The 15,620-nt window shown below is 37.5% G+C and overlaps 1 protein-coding gene across 7 annotated transcripts in view; it reads left to right on the forward strand.

Moving 5' to 3' along the window:
• The window catches only part of NRG3 (neuregulin 3), a 1,059,991-nt gene that overhangs the window by 1,028,883 nt on the left and 15,488 nt on the right, over positions 1 to 15,620 (forward strand). For 2 of the 7 annotated variants that reach the window (XM_012764720.3, XM_076010184.1), the window contains exons 7-9: positions 5,598 to 5,725; positions 10,045 to 10,218; positions 15,529 to 15,600. In XM_012764720.3, the coding sequence (XP_012620174.1) occupies positions 5,598 to 5,725; positions 10,045 to 10,218; positions 15,529 to 15,600 (374 nt within the window). The remainder of the gene's footprint in view (positions 1 to 5,597; positions 5,726 to 10,044; positions 10,219 to 15,528; positions 15,601 to 15,620) is intronic. The other 5 variants (XM_012764724.3, XM_012764726.3, XM_076010185.1 and 2 more) reach the window with 3 other exon arrangements.

Genomic DNA, 15,620 nt, shown 5'->3' on the forward strand with positions numbered 1-15,620 from the left:
TTGTATTAATATGGTAATAGTTAGGTTTTGTTTAATGTTTGTGATAGTGATGGATGGCAGGGGCTTTAAAACCCTCTAGTGTGTGTGTGTTTGTTTTCTGTTTTGGGTTTTTGTTTTTGTCTCACCTGATGTTTTTTAGTTTCCCTGAGAACTCCTTAAATAGAGTGTGTGTCTTGGAACTTTTTTAGTTGTAATCCACTGTTATTAACTCTCATTCTAGTCCACATACAGATTTCAGCAACTTGTCAAAATAATTGCTTAAGCGTTTCTACCAATTTCTGGTTCTAGCAGACTGCTGCAGGAAGCTGATCTCGGCTGTGATTCTCTGTATGCACCTATTTCTCCAGATTTCCCAGTGGTGCTTGGCCCTACAACCTCAATTACCTGAGGAATACAAGAATAGTCATTGATTTTAAGTTTGTTCATTTTTTTTTCTTATTGTAAGGACAGGAATAATGACCTCCAAGCTCTTTACTTGTCGGAGCTCAAACCGGAAGCTATCTGTAAATTTATTTTGAAACAACATGTATGGAATATCAGTTGGAAGGATTGACAATTTATTAGATTTTTAAAAAATGTTTCCACATGTCTCAACCAACCCTAGAAAGGAACGCCAGCAATTTAAACCTGACTCTCAGGTTAAATGCAATCACTAAAGTGAAATGCTGTGAGAAAAAGGAAAAAGGTCTAAAATAATAAATTATGGAAATAAATTTGTATTAATGGACCAATATAGTGCAAATGAAAACAGCTATATAATATAATAGCAATCTAAACACTTGAAAGAAAAGATGTAGAAAGTACCTATATGGATACTATGAATAAGCAGAACAAGGAAGAGGTTGATTCTGCTCATGACTATTACTCAGGACTTTGAACAAGGACCTCCATCTCTCAGGATTCAAAACAGAGTGTGAACTAATGGCCTCAAAGCTGAATTAGGTTTTTTGATGTGAACAAGGGAAGGAAGGAAGGAAGGAAGGAAGGAAGGAAGGAAGGAAGGAAGGAAGGAAGGAAGGAAGGAAGGAAGGAAGGAAGGAAGGAAGGAAGGAAGGAAGGAAGGAGAGAAGGAAGGAAGGAAGGAAGGAAGGAAGGAAGGAAGGAAGGAAGGAAGGAAGGAAGGAAGGAAGGAAGGAAGGAAGGAAGGAAGGAAGGAAGGAGAGAAGGAAGGAAGGAGAGAAGGAAGGAAGGAGAGAAGGAAGGAAGGAGAGAAGGAAGGAAGGGGTTACTGACTTTTAATGGCTCAGCAGTTTCTCCAGAAAACCTGCATGCTCCAAGGCAGCTACCTGATGTTTTCCCCGTTGGTCTCTGCAGTTGCTGAGTGGACAGAGTACTGCTTTCTCCAGTTTGCCATGGATGTGTCAGAGCATCTCACTTGTTTTTGTAGCTGGGCTTTCTAGGCGTCTGAGTTTGTCTTCTAAAGCAATTTATTAGGAGTTGGGAAAAAAAGATAACAAAACCTAATGTGTCTTTTCTAGAATCTGTAAGTCAGATAGAAGTTTAGGATGTTGCTTACACTTTAGTAAACATGGCCATTCATCTGACTGCTTCCATGGATGGTTTGTAACTCACAACTGTAATTATAAGGAAGCACACATGGAGGTATTTCCATTGTTTATTGGATCTTTGTCATTTGGGGGTGTTGGTAACAACCACTTTTTCTAAATTATCTCCATGTCTTCTTTTTGTTCTGTGTCATTTTACCCCATTTTGTAAAAAGTCTGACCAGCTTCTACAGTTCCATTTTGAGGAATTTAGATTCCTGTTCAAGACATGGTCATTACTGCCACTATGTGGCTTATTTTGAAAGTCACTTGACACGGAAACATTTAGTTGGAGCTTTTAAACTTAAGGGTATATGACTCGATATTTTCCCTAGTCTCCATAGCGTATACCTATGGATTTTCTTTTCTCCAAACTAATAACTAATTAATAGTTATTAATTTATCTTACATTTTTGAAAATCTAGATCCTGAGTAGTTGCATAAGAAATATACAGATGCACATGAACACACACAAAATATCTGTATATGTATATATAAAATCTGTATAAGTGTATATAAACACAAAGGTAATACATGTATATACATATAAAAATACACAATATATGCATATTTATTTATTGCATTTTTCTTATTTACACAAATGGATTCATATGCATACTTTTTTTGGACTGTGCTTTTATTCTTTTTAATAGCTGTATAGTATTCATTTGTGAACATTTCTATTATTTTCAATTGTTTCTCTTTCCTATTTATTTTGTTCGGGTATTAAAAATTATACTGCTGATATACCCTGGGAATTATATCATTTTGACCTTTTGCAATTATATCAATGATGGAAAATTCCAGAAGTAACATTCTGCATTGAAGAGTATGGATATTTAACATTTTAAAGAATATTGCCAATGCATTCCCCAAATTAGCACCAATGCTACTTTTCCCAGATTTTTCCTTTTATTAGATATTCTTGAAATTTAATTTTTTCTATTTTTTTTTTTTTTTTTAAGACCAGCACAGACTTGGGATATTTTTTTTTTTTTTTTAAGAGACAGAGTCTCCCTTTGTTGCCCAGGCTGGAGTGGAGTGGCTGTTCACATATTGCTTCAGCCTCCTCAATAGCTGGGACTACAGGCGAGCGTCACGACACCCAGCTTAATTTTCCCTATGCTGATTATCAACCTGTTACAATGTGTGCAGTTGTACACAGTCCCATATGTATATTGCATATTTGTCTAGCTGTCTGTGAAATTCTTGTTCATTTCATTTTTTCCCATCGATTTCTGTGAAGCCTTTATACTTAAGAATAGTACTGAACTAACATATGAATAGCCAACATTTTCCCAGGTTTTTACTTATATTTTGATTGGTTAATAATCAGGATTATTAATAAGTATTAATACTTATTAATAATTAATATAAAATAATATTAACAAGTATGAATACTTGTTAATATTATTTTATATTATTTATAATAGTATAATATTATGTTATTTAATAATTATTATTAATAATTAGAATAATGAAACTGGTAGTTAATCAAATTTAACATATATTTTTCTTTATGGTCTCTGGCTGTTTCATCCTGGTAATCTCCCTTAAGATTATGAATAAATATCCCCATATAATCTTATAAAATTTTTAAATGTATTTTTTTAACCAAATAGTTCATTAATATCTTCTCTTTATTAAAATCTAAACATATAAATTAACCTAAAATTATACCTTATAATCCACAATTATGCTCATTGCCACACAAATTCTTTTTATTTTATGAAATCTTTTTTAGTACACTTACTCATTTTAAATTCTGATGTAGTCAAATTATCAAAATTGTAATGGTTAATAACTTTTATCACTTATTGAGAAAGTTTTTCATATCTAAGGTCATTACCCCAATATTTTTTCTAATATATTTATTTCTTTTACATTTAACTCCTTCATTAACCTGATTTTTTTTGTTTATGAAGATAGAAAACAAAATCAATTTTATTTTCATGGATAACAATTGCTCCAGTACCTTTATTCTTGAGTTCTATATTTTCCCCTGTGACTTGAAAGGCTACACATGTCTCTATAACAAGTAATAAATATGTCAATATGATCATCAATTTGTCAAAGTTTTCAGGCAATGCTTTTAGTTTTACTCTGTATTTCTGAGGCTATGTCATTAGATAGATAAAAATGTATGAATATCACTTGGTGGATTGTTCCTTCTATTAATATGAAATAGCCATCTTTTTCTCTTTTAAAATGTACTTTGTACAAATTATATTTTATTTAATAACTGTTATAAGCCTTTTATTCCTATAATTTGCAGGATGTATCTTTACCCATTCTATTTGATCTTTTTCTCTGTTGTTTTAAAATGAGCTCTTTCAGATAATAGATGAGAAGATTGTTAAAGTTAATGTGTGAATTTCTGTCTTTTATTATTAAGATATAACCATCCACAGTTATTGTCATCACTAATGGTTTCACACTTATCCTTGCCATATATATTTCCAATTTGCCATGCTTTCTTGGTACAACTCTCTATATTAATTTTGTTGAATTAATAATGTTTTTTCTCATTCATGGTTTTTATATTTTATATTTCTTTATTTCTTATGTACTAGTGCTAATTTTTAACACACATATGTATATATGTAGTTCATCACTGTTCAAAATTAATCAGCATTCATATTTTAGCCTTTCCTGATTCTCAACAACCACAGCCAGGACTAAAAAAAGAAATAAAAGATCATGCTTCTCCCTTCTCTTCTTTCTTCTTATCTCTAACTTCCAGCCATGTTGAAATTCTTTGGACTTTACTTTCAAGTGTTAATTCTAAAACCTACATTTTTATAAAAAATTTGTGATGAAATATATCCTGCTCTTTCCTCTTAGATTCATTTTTTCTTCTGCCTATAACACTTTTCTTAGTTCTTATTTCAGAAGTCATCCTTAGACTCTTTAAACAACTTAAAGTGTAATATTCCTTGTTTTTTATCTTCCTTTTACCTGATTCGGGTGCATGAGGTGTTGCCTCATTAATTTTTTCAATAATACTATAAGATAGATATTAATATCATTATCCCATCATATAGATTTGAGATTGTAAAAGGTTGATTAACTTTATTTTTACTTACTTTCTTTTTTTTTTTTTTTTCTGTGCCTCTAATACTAGCTTCTTTGCTTTTGGAGTGAAGAAAAGTCTACTGAGTTTTACAGTTTTGCAGTTGCTCAGGATAACACTTAAAATGTGTAGCTTCATAAAACACTGGGTATTCAATATCCTGATTCCAAAATCTTTTTTAGTTTGGTTAGTATTCCAAAAATGCCGTTTCCAAAGAAAGTCTTCACCTGCAGTTTCTAGATGCCTATTCAAGTGCCAACTATCCAGGGAGTGTTAAAATTGACAACTTGTGGGCTCTTGAAAACCACGTGATAGTTCCTTTTAGGCGAAGTTTTTCCTTAAGGTGTCAGCTCTATAAGCTTGCTAAGCCTTCTGTGCCCTATGAGGTAGTAAATATTATAGTCAAAGGTGAAACCGAGGCTTAGGAACTATAAAGAGTGAAATGCTCACAAATTTCTCCTGTTAGACATGGTAATTACCTGTGAGGCTGAAAGGGAGAAGCATTGGACCGTGGTGGGCAGATATTCTGAATCGATGTCCTCTATAATTCTCAGAATATTATGAGGTTCATTCACCCAGTATCTACTGAAACTCTATTATTAGTAACCTAGCTACTTATTCAACTTCTTTTTTTTTTTTTTTAAAGAAAATGTACATTGAATTTAGCACGTTTGGAACTGCTTTTTGGCGGTCAGGCCCAGTGTGCCATGGGTGTAGACTGAAACCAGATGACAGACTCGATTCTGAAGGGAAGAGGCCTTTTGACTGGACCTTATCTAATGACAGAGAAGACTGCAGGGGGTGGGGGGTACCCAGTGCGAGAGAAATGGGTGCAAATGATGTCTCTCCCACCCTCCTGATCAGGTGCCTAGCGGAAGCTGCCATTCCAGCACCTTCTCAATGCTTCACTATGGTATTATAATAAGGCCCTCCTCTCATAGCGTCCTCCAGCTCAACTCTGTGCATGTGATTTCCCACAGTACTCAAAGGCGGAAAGGCATCCTGTGACTGCATTGGAGAAAATGATGGAGTCAAGTTTTGTCGGCCCCCAGTCATTCCCCGAGGTCCCTTCTCCTGACAGAGGAAGCCAATCTGTCAAACACCACAGGTACAGGTAGCTAATCATGGTGGGAGTGGGCGTGGTCACACCGTGTATATGCTGGACAGCCCATGCCGAGGAATGGCAGCGTTACTCAGGAGAGATGATTGCTCTTGCTTATCCTGTAGTTCTCCATGGAGTAGATACTCAAGCAGCTCTCATCAGGTAAACCAAGATAACCAGCTTCCCTAGCAGGCAGCACTGCTTCCCTAAGGGCCTGCCGGAACTCTTGACAATACCCATCAAAGCTACAGACACACACCAATGAAAGAGATGATTGCAATCTGAAAAAACACTAAAAACATTATTTTTTCCTAGTATGCAAAGTGAATGACTTCCCTAGGTACTTGATGTGATGGGCTCCAGGTCTTCCAACATGGTTCTTATGAAAAGAAACTTTCCAGGGGGAAGAAGCCTGGCAAATCTCCTTGGGGCTGTAAGACCTTCTGTTACCAATGGGGTTGTACTTTCTTCTAAGCTGGCCCCATAAACTGGCTCTTTTGGAGAGAAAGCCAAAAAATAAAGTTATTTGATACATTTCATAGCCTTCTAAAGCTGAAACATGTCCTTCAGCATCTACTAGTTCACACTTTTGTGTTTTACACTTGAGGAATGAAGGACTACAAATATTGAAGGAATTTGTTCTAAACCAAGTAGTGAAGTTTAGGACTAATGCTAGAAGTTTATGTGTGTCCAAATATATATCCTCAATCTTTGTGGAAATTGTCCAGAGATTTAAACTCCCTTTTCTTAGTGAGAAGTACAGTATTTAAAAAATAATTATATAAAAAAATAAAATTTTAAAAAGGAAAAGGTAAATAATAACTGTTGCTTCTAGCAGTGAAAGATAAATGTTGTTGACCATTTGTTTTCACATACTGGGCAAAACGTTGCATACCACTGTGCCGAAACATACATTATGAAAGAAAGCTACCTTCGCCCTTGCTTCTTAATGAGACACAAGGAAAGGATTTTATTGTTCCCGGCCCCATTTACTTTGAGATTTTTGGCCACTCTTGACACCAATCCTCAGCACTTGATGATGATTTTTATTCTTATTCTACATGAGTAGAGACTAAGACAGCAAGACTCCAAGGGTTTGCCAATTTTAAAAAAAAAATGGTTTAAATATCTTCAACTTGGGTTTGAAATATGTTTGTCTCTTGGATAATTGCTTTAGTTCTTTTGTGCAAGGTTTGGTTTGTATCAATTGCTACATTTACAGCATTTTTACAGAGCATTTTATTTCTCTGGACCTAATGGAAATTGTTTTAATTAGAGAAATAAGTCCAAAATTACCAGCCTTTTAGAAGACACATATTTTCTCCAAAACAGTATTTCCCACCTGCTCATTATAACACGTGTTGAAGTAGCATTCCACCTTGTCAAGTGAAATAATTCAATATAATATTACTCTATTACTATATTAACTATATTATGCTGTAAATGTTTTAAAGTTGAGAGATTTTTTTAAAATTATGGCTTCTAATATGTTTAAGCCCCAGTACCTCTATTCCAATTTCTTATCTGTTTATATGCTCCCTCCTCTCCTAAACTTGGCTTCTACTATGGTTTCTAGGAGCCACTCACAAATTAAATAAGGTTGTCTTTAAGAGACCTTCCTTTTTGTTTGATTCAATGACATTGCAGTATGTGTTGACTTGCACTGCATCCTGGTACATAGACAAAAATTGACTTATAAAGTGCTTTCAGAACTTTGTAAATTATAGCTTAATATATTATAGCTTTTGTTTTGTAAAACATGCAATGGACTTAAACGTTTTCATGATTGATAACCAAGGCACTGATTTATATATCCTGCAAACTGCACCATAACTTCCTGAATGCCACTGGGTTAGAACACTTGAATAGTTGATTGATCAATAGGTAAAGAACAGTTTTTTTAAGACAGGTCACTTGTTCATGTTGATAGACTTCATGGTTGTGACGGTTTAGCGAGCTATGAATAATTAATTTCTTTGTGTACACTGCAAATATGAGTCATTTAGATAACTCAATTATGAAACAAAGCTATTAATTCAAAGTCATTATTTCTAAGGTTTAGTTTAAAAAAATCCTCCATCTGTTTAAAAAATAAATCTATCATGGCATGTCCTATTTACTGCATTATATTTTGGCAATATAGCTCATTTATTAAAAGCACATATGTGAGGGTTTTTTTTTTTTTTTAACAGTGAAATAAGTCCAGTGATTAGGATCATCCTTTGAAGTGTCAGTTATGGCAGAGGAAGTAGGTGAACTCATCGTGTTGAGCACCTACTATGAGCTAGACTCCACATGACATTTTGCTTATTTCTCTCTTTTAATTTCCATAGCAATCCTACAAACATTCTTAAGTATGATGCTGATGTCTTCCTTTTCCAGTCCCCTCGTGCCCTGCCATCTAGTCTCTACCTTTTCTTGTCCTGCCCTGTGCAACAGGAGGGCTGCAGATTCCCCTGTCTCTGGTTTCTGTTGGTTCATATGAGTAACAAACAAGAGCTGGGAGGGCAGGAAGAGAGTGAGGTCATGGCATGTCTGCCCCCTCCATCCCCACTTGATGCCTCAGTGGAGTCCCTCTTCCAGGGACCACAGAGCCTGCCAGGTGGCCTCCTCCTTACAGCTTGCCTTCTCTCTGTTCTCCTAGCTGCTCCCTCTCCTTGTCTTTTCAGTCAGAGGGATGACAACAGCTTCCTGTTGTTACCAGCCCTGAAGTACAATAGTATCCCTCTTCTCTTTCCTCTCAAACACTGGACACACCTTTGTAGAATCTCCTCAAATGACACAATTTAAAGTGCCATCTGTCTCCCTTCAGGACTCTGACCGGTACAAGTACCTCCCCAAGTATCAGGCTTCTGGTACTGCACAGACCTGAGACTTAAACACCCAGATGCACTGAACTCTAGCGCCCAAGTCTCCATACCGTGTAGTCTCCACCATTGCCCTTGGATGGCAGATAGAAGTAGGAAGAAAAGGAAACAAATTAGCTCCTGATACTTGTGGACTTAATGACCTAACTAGATTTCCCTGTTGTTAGGCATTTGGGGACAAGTCATGCAACAGGCACCATGATAATGAATGAGGATGTAATAATGTGGCCAGATATGATCTCATGTTTGTACAAATCTAGGAAGTTAACACTGACCCAAGGAATATAAAAGTTTGATCGGTCACATTGCCAAAACCAGGAAAGTGGCCACTAGCACTTAAAGGTCACATTCTCAAACTCTGACCTTTAATAATATTTCTAACATTTTATTTTGTGTTTATTAAGTGGAAATAACTTAAATGTTAATGAAAGAAAAGTGACAGGACTCCAAATAATATAGTGATATGGATAAAATTCCTTTGGGAGAACTTAAAAGATTGATTGAAATTTGGAAGATTTTAAAAATCTTTTTCTATAGTGTTATACAAATATTTTCAAAGTTAAATGAGAATCTAAACACTGCAGAATCAGTTTCACCACATAATCCAGTATCTCATGGAATGTGTCTACACATGAACAAAGTGCCCGTCACCAGTCTGCAGGAGGGTAAATTGAGTCGGGTGGAGATGAGAATGGATGTGGAATAGGTAATGAATCAAGTTGGCAGTTAATTTTAACAGCACCTAGTTCTTTTTTTGTATATAATTGATGTAGGAGTTCTCACTTTGTTAAGGACTGTGATAGAACCCACTCATGCCTTCTGCCCTTGATAGCATCTATAAACATATGAATATTTGAGAATTTGGAAGTATGAGTCAAATAAAATATATAATCAGATGTTTATCAAAAGCAAACTCAAAAGAAAAATAGTTTCTCAAGACTGATGAAAATCCGAGGCAGTGAACTGGGAATTTAACACATATGTTAAGGAGAGAATGCCAATTAAAATAAGGTTTGTTTATTCTATCACCAACATGTGAAAATTTCTCCAGAAATCCCTTCTGGGCTTCCTGTGTTTCTATCTTGTCAGTGTCTAATAAGAAGGCCATTTTTATTTCTATTAGAGACAGCTACAGCGCCTTGGATAATCAGGGTGGATGGGAGTCTGGAGTGGGAGAATTCCTTCAGCGCACCTCTTATCTCTGGAAAGCTGGGATTATTCTCATCCTTTGTGCTCTAAACTGGAAAGCCAGAAACACAAGAAGTTCTCTTTGTCTCTGTCTCCAAGAGTAAAGTGGATTGGGTAACTCCTGCTGCACTCCCGGCACATATATGACACCCATGGCTGGCCCCTGGCCTGAACTCTGAGATCTGAGGTGCTAATGCAGGGTTGTGAAGTTTGGGCAGCCACCCATGAGGCTATTGCTATGATCTCTCTTTTTTTCCTCCCCCACGCCAGCAGGAGTCTCTCCTCTTGCTGTAGCCCAGGGCAAAGGAGTGGAATGCTCCACAGGAATGCCTTCAGGAGGACACCCCCCTCGCCCCGGAGTAGGCTGGGTGGAATCGTGGGACCAGCATATCAGCAACTTGAAGAATCAAGGATCCCAGACCAGGATACGATACCTTGCCAAGGGTAGGTCTTAAAAGCAATGGAATTGCTTAGGGAGGGTGTTTTTAATGCCGTAGCTTTAAGTTAAGTTGTAAAGTTTTGGGGGTTTTATTCACTGATTTCCTTATTAATTGGTTATTGGTACCTACCACCATCTTTATTCCACAAAAGGTGAACCAACTTAAAAGAATGGGTATAGTGGATATAGGCACTAGGGAAACGTCATAGTGAAAAAAATATAACACTAGGAAGAAAGTAAATGTATTGTAGATATCTAGGAAATATGTCATTACATCATTGCTAAAACAACTGGGAATTTGTTTTGGATTTAAAAATAATACTAATACCTGTTTCTTAGGAGGACTAAAGTGTTCCTTTATCTGTAGGTTAGAAAAATGGAATGACTTAATTCTCTAATCAGTATTGTGGAAAATGTCCTAAACAATAACCTATAACACACACAATGTCTGTGTCCACTGAGCTTGAGTGTGGAATTTAGGTCAATGTTGAGAGAATGACATCCCAGTACTGGGGAGGAAGGGTGGGCATGGCAACCACGGCTGCTGCTCCTCACAGTGCTTCTTCTGGTGCACAGAAGCCCTCATTCACATGCTTGGCATAAGCCACCCAACCAAACATGGCGGCTCGTACTTAAACTTACTTTAACCAGGAGTTCAAGTCCTATTTCTGCCCATTACTACTCATGCAAGGTTGAGAAAATTTTATCATGAGCTTAAGTTTTCTCATCTATAAATTGAGCAAAATAATACCAGCCCCCTGAGGACTATTGGGCAGATTTTACAAAGTTGTATGTATAAAGAGCTTTTACCTCTCACAAAGTAAAGCAGAGAAGTAGTACTGGTATTTTTTTTTTTTTTGTCACAGTAATTGTCATAATGTTATCATTAATTTCAAGAGCAATGCAAACAGGGTTTACTCCAGAAATTTCAGGAATCAGTTTCCTCACTCAAGCCAAGTTCTTGTTGCTCTAGTTTTTCTCTCTCTGAATGCACCGAGCCAGGTCTCTATGCTGCTTTGGCCTGAGTGATTTTTCCATACTGTCTGTATCAGGCTAAAGACCAAAACAGATGGGAGGTCTAGCACAGAGCCTTACCTCTCTCTTTTCTGGGCATGAGATACATGGAGCAGTGCCCTGTCTAACAAAGCTCAGCAACAGATTTCTTTAGAAAGACCAAAAGATAGGAAATAAATGGCCTGTGGCTAGGTTTTGTAATTTTGAAGCAATTCCAAATGGACTGTAAAAGGCATTTAGTACAGATTTAGGGTGACAGTTGCAAATTCACCATAACAGCCAAGTTGTCCAAAATGTATAATTCAAGTCAAGAAGCAGTTTGCATTTCTCTTGGCCTTATCTCTGGAAAAGGGGCTCTTATTTAGCTTAAAATTATAACTAATCATGTTTCATACTGACTTTTCTTTACAAATTACTAATGATACCTCTTAGAAGTATGGCACACACTCTCTCTTTCTCTCTCTCTGTGTTCTCTATATATGAATATATAAAATTCTCAGGGTGAATGTTAGGAGGAGAATGAGTAGTAAGGGGAAATCAACTTCACAGATTTTGTGAGTGCACAGAACAGCCCACCCTTGGTGGCCTTCCTTCTGTGGGGGGCACTGTTATGGCTGTCATTCCATGTGTTGTGGCTGCAAGGATTCTCTGAGCCTGTGCCAGGCTCAGGCCATACATGCATATATATCTTAGGGCCTCAGAGTTCTCATTGCATGTTCAGGCAATGCTTGAAAACTCCTGGGATACTCACACTTATTGTCTGCATGGTAGTGGATGTGTTTTGGCTCAGTCACCATTGGGTTGGGAATATTCTCTCCAGCTGGGTGGCCACAGGTATTTCCCAGTGTGTGATGTGGACCTAATGTTGATGAATGGTGACTCTAAGCATAAGTCTCTCTGTGCTCAGCACAATGAATCTCAGGGAGCAATCTCATTCTCAGTTTTTGAAAACAGCTATTTTCCACTCCCGGGAGACTAACTGTCTCTCTGGACTGGAAATGGGATAGGTAATAGAATTTCACAGCTAAAGGCCCTCTTCAAATCTGGCCCTAGCCTGGAGGGGGAGGGAATGAATTTGCAAGAGGCATCAGCCGTCTGCTCCTTGTTTACCAAGTATGTGGACCCTGTCTGCCACAGTTAGGCTCCCTGTGTATGGCGCCTGTCTTCTTGGCATGAACTTCAGCCCAGCTTGAACCCAGCACCTATCTTCTTGTAGTCTGGAGAAGGAGTGAGGTAGAGAGGAGATTCTTGAGGAACCTTTCCCCAGTCAGAGCCCTGGTCAGTGACAACGTTGATAATGGCCCACAGAGCTTTGATCCTGGCTTATGTCAGACACAACAAAGCATAATAGCGTTTTCATGTGCTAGACAGAAAGAAATGGAATCACAAAAGTTAGATTCACATCTTAAAAGTAGAAGGGATGGAAAATATACTGAGTACCTACCACACCTGGCTAATAACTTTATATATTTCACTTCAGCTATTTAAAAATTTTACAGATGAATACACTAAGGATAGTAGAGTTTAGAAGGCTAGCTCATGAGGACATATACTGTCCCATGTAAAAGAGCTGAAATGGAATACTGGCCTTTCTGACTATGTAAACAACTAAATCATAAAAAGGGATATGAAGAAAATCACATTCATGGCTGATGGCTAGTAAACAGAATATTTAATTGTATGGCTCCAGGGAGAAAAGTGGATTCCTTCAATTTGTCCAGCCATTCACTGCCATATGTCCCTGGAACTGAGTCTTGGAGTCCTCTAGAGAAACAGACATTCCTTAGCTTGATCCATGAATTACTAGGATCCAAACCAAAGTGACTAATTAATTGTTGGAATCTTTCTTTTTTGAAAGGATGCTTTGACTCACATAGTTATAGGCAAAATGCATTTGTGATTTCTTTGTTGAGGGATGAGAGGAAAGGCAATCTGAACTGGAATGGCAAGCTCATGGCTCCAACTTACGGAAGAATCATTGACTCTAACGGGTTGCAGAACTTTGAATGTCTTTTAACTAAAAATCACATCTAGAAATTTAGCACCCATTTAAGCTTCTACTAGAATACCAGTTCTGAGACACTCACAGCAACTCTAGGGAGGAAGTAAGGATACTATTGTGCTTCTGGCAGAACAGCGCAGAGGCATTATTTCAATTAGTCCTCAGAGAAATCCCCCTCCCCAGAGAGTAATCAAGTAAGTATTACTAGCGGATTATTTTAATGAATGGGAAAAGTAAAGGGAGGCTGCCATTTGTCTGATATTCCAGAGCGTGTAATGGTGTTGGGACTTGAAATCATGTTTGATTCAAAGCAAAATCACATATTGGAGAGGTCTCATTGTTTAAAACCCATCTTTATATCGCGGTAACATTTTAGATTTCAGTTATTGCCAACCATGTGTTAAATACCAGGCTTGGGAAGTGACACATAATCATCAACTGCAATTCCACTTTCTCATCTAAGTCCTTAATTCCGCACTCAGGCATATTACAGGAATGCTCCAGCTTTGGTACGAATTGCCTTTGATAATGTCTTAGCCATGCCACGTTGTTGGCTTTTTGAATTTACATTTTAAAAACATCCTCTAAGGTATTTATCCATTTATGCAACATTTTTACAAATAGTGTTTAGATCCTGATGTAAGAATTTGTACCTATCACCATCGTATTTCAAGTTATTCGATTCCACCTACTGATACACCCTAATTATATACATGTGAAATATGATTTTATCTGAGCCGTATTTCTTGGTTCTGATCCCTCTGAACTGGTAGGCAAACTTTCTATATCTCCATACACACTAACGATGCTAGCAAGATAGTGCTGAGGACAAAACACAAGAGCCTGAAATTTGTTCCCTTTCTTCTTGTTGAAATTGATTCAATGATCAAAACCTATAGGCTCAGATTTTCAGTCATATAACACTGAAGTGAAAGGAGTAAGAGCCCCCAGGGAATTTCCAAATACATGACTGTACACTTTGTTTGAGTAAATATTATATATCCCCCAAAAGGTGTCCTGGTTCACCTTAGGGTATCTGTTCATTAGCAGCCTCTGACTTTGATAGTAACTAGAATAAGACCATTTGGGTTTCAATTCTTCCCCTGCCACCTACTAAATGTGTAATTTGGGGCAAGTCATTTGGGTGCTTCTTAGTCTAGTTTACTCATCCATTGCACAGCAATAATAATAAATAAACTGCAAGGTCTTTAAAAATAAAATAAGGTAATTGGAGGTCAAAATGATTTCTAAAAGCCCTATGCAGATGTTCGCTGTTGTTATTATTTTTAAAAATGGATATTAACTGGGATATAAAGGGAGCATTTACCTTGAAGATTTGTTTTTATGTTCATGTGTTCATTCAATCAGTTTATCGATTGCCAACTCTGTATCAGGCACAGTAAGAGTGGGTAGAACTGCAAAGAGCTAAGTCTGTTCCTTATCATTGATCACTGTCTGATGGAAAGACAGACCTCTAAAATGTTTCCATCATATCCTTCCAGTGCAGACTTCTATTTAGTATGCAACACACTTCATCGCAATTATTATCCACATGTATAAACACAATTTTTAGTTACATTATAATGTAAGTCAAGGAAATGAGATTCATTATGTGGTGGGTTAATATATTTAAATTGTGTAGACATTTTAATGTTTAATTTAATGTTTAAATAAAGGAAAAATAACTGAGAAAATGGAATTCAAAAACTACTGGTCAAGTTCCAAAAACCTATTTCTATGATTCTACCGTATATTGGTCCCACTTTCTGTCACTGGAAAGCTCAGAGGAAGATTTACCAGCCCTGCTCAGGCAAGAAGCCTGGCCAGGTTGTGGCATCTTGCCCTTACGTGCGCTGGCACACTGGCGTTCTTGACAAGCCCGTGCCATGTGCCAATGCAGCCTGCCCTCCTGGGCTTCCAGAACTGTATACGGAAAGCCACTAGACTGATAGAGGCCCCGTGGAGCCTTATATTCATTCCTGGGCAGGCAAAGGAATCGCAACCTGCCATTCCCATCTTGAGGCTCAGCAATCAGGCAAAGAGTGTTCTGTAGAGCAGAGTGCCAGTGGGAATTGGATCTGGATCCCCTAAAATCAGCATGAAGCAAAATCTCAGGACTGTAGGCCCCCGATGCTTAATATTGGGTTTCAACTAAGTTGGCCACGAGTCCACTGGACTAACCCAGGGCTGAGGGGGTGGTTGAGTTGATGGAGTGGAGTAATGCCATTATGGATTTCCTGTGCGTCACTATGGAAGGGCCACACTTACCTGCTCAACCCCCATTTACTTTGTATTCTAGGATAGAGGTCAGGAAGACTATATCCCACCTGCCTATACAGCTGTGGTGTGTTGAAAGACCCCTGGACTTAAAGTAAGAAGATCTGGGTTTGA

This window comes from Microcebus murinus, chromosome 14 (assembly GCF_040939455.1).
Source record: "Microcebus murinus isolate Inina chromosome 14, M.murinus_Inina_mat1.0, whole genome shotgun sequence".
Lineage (NCBI taxonomy): Eukaryota > Metazoa > Chordata > Mammalia > Primates > Cheirogaleidae > Microcebus > Microcebus murinus.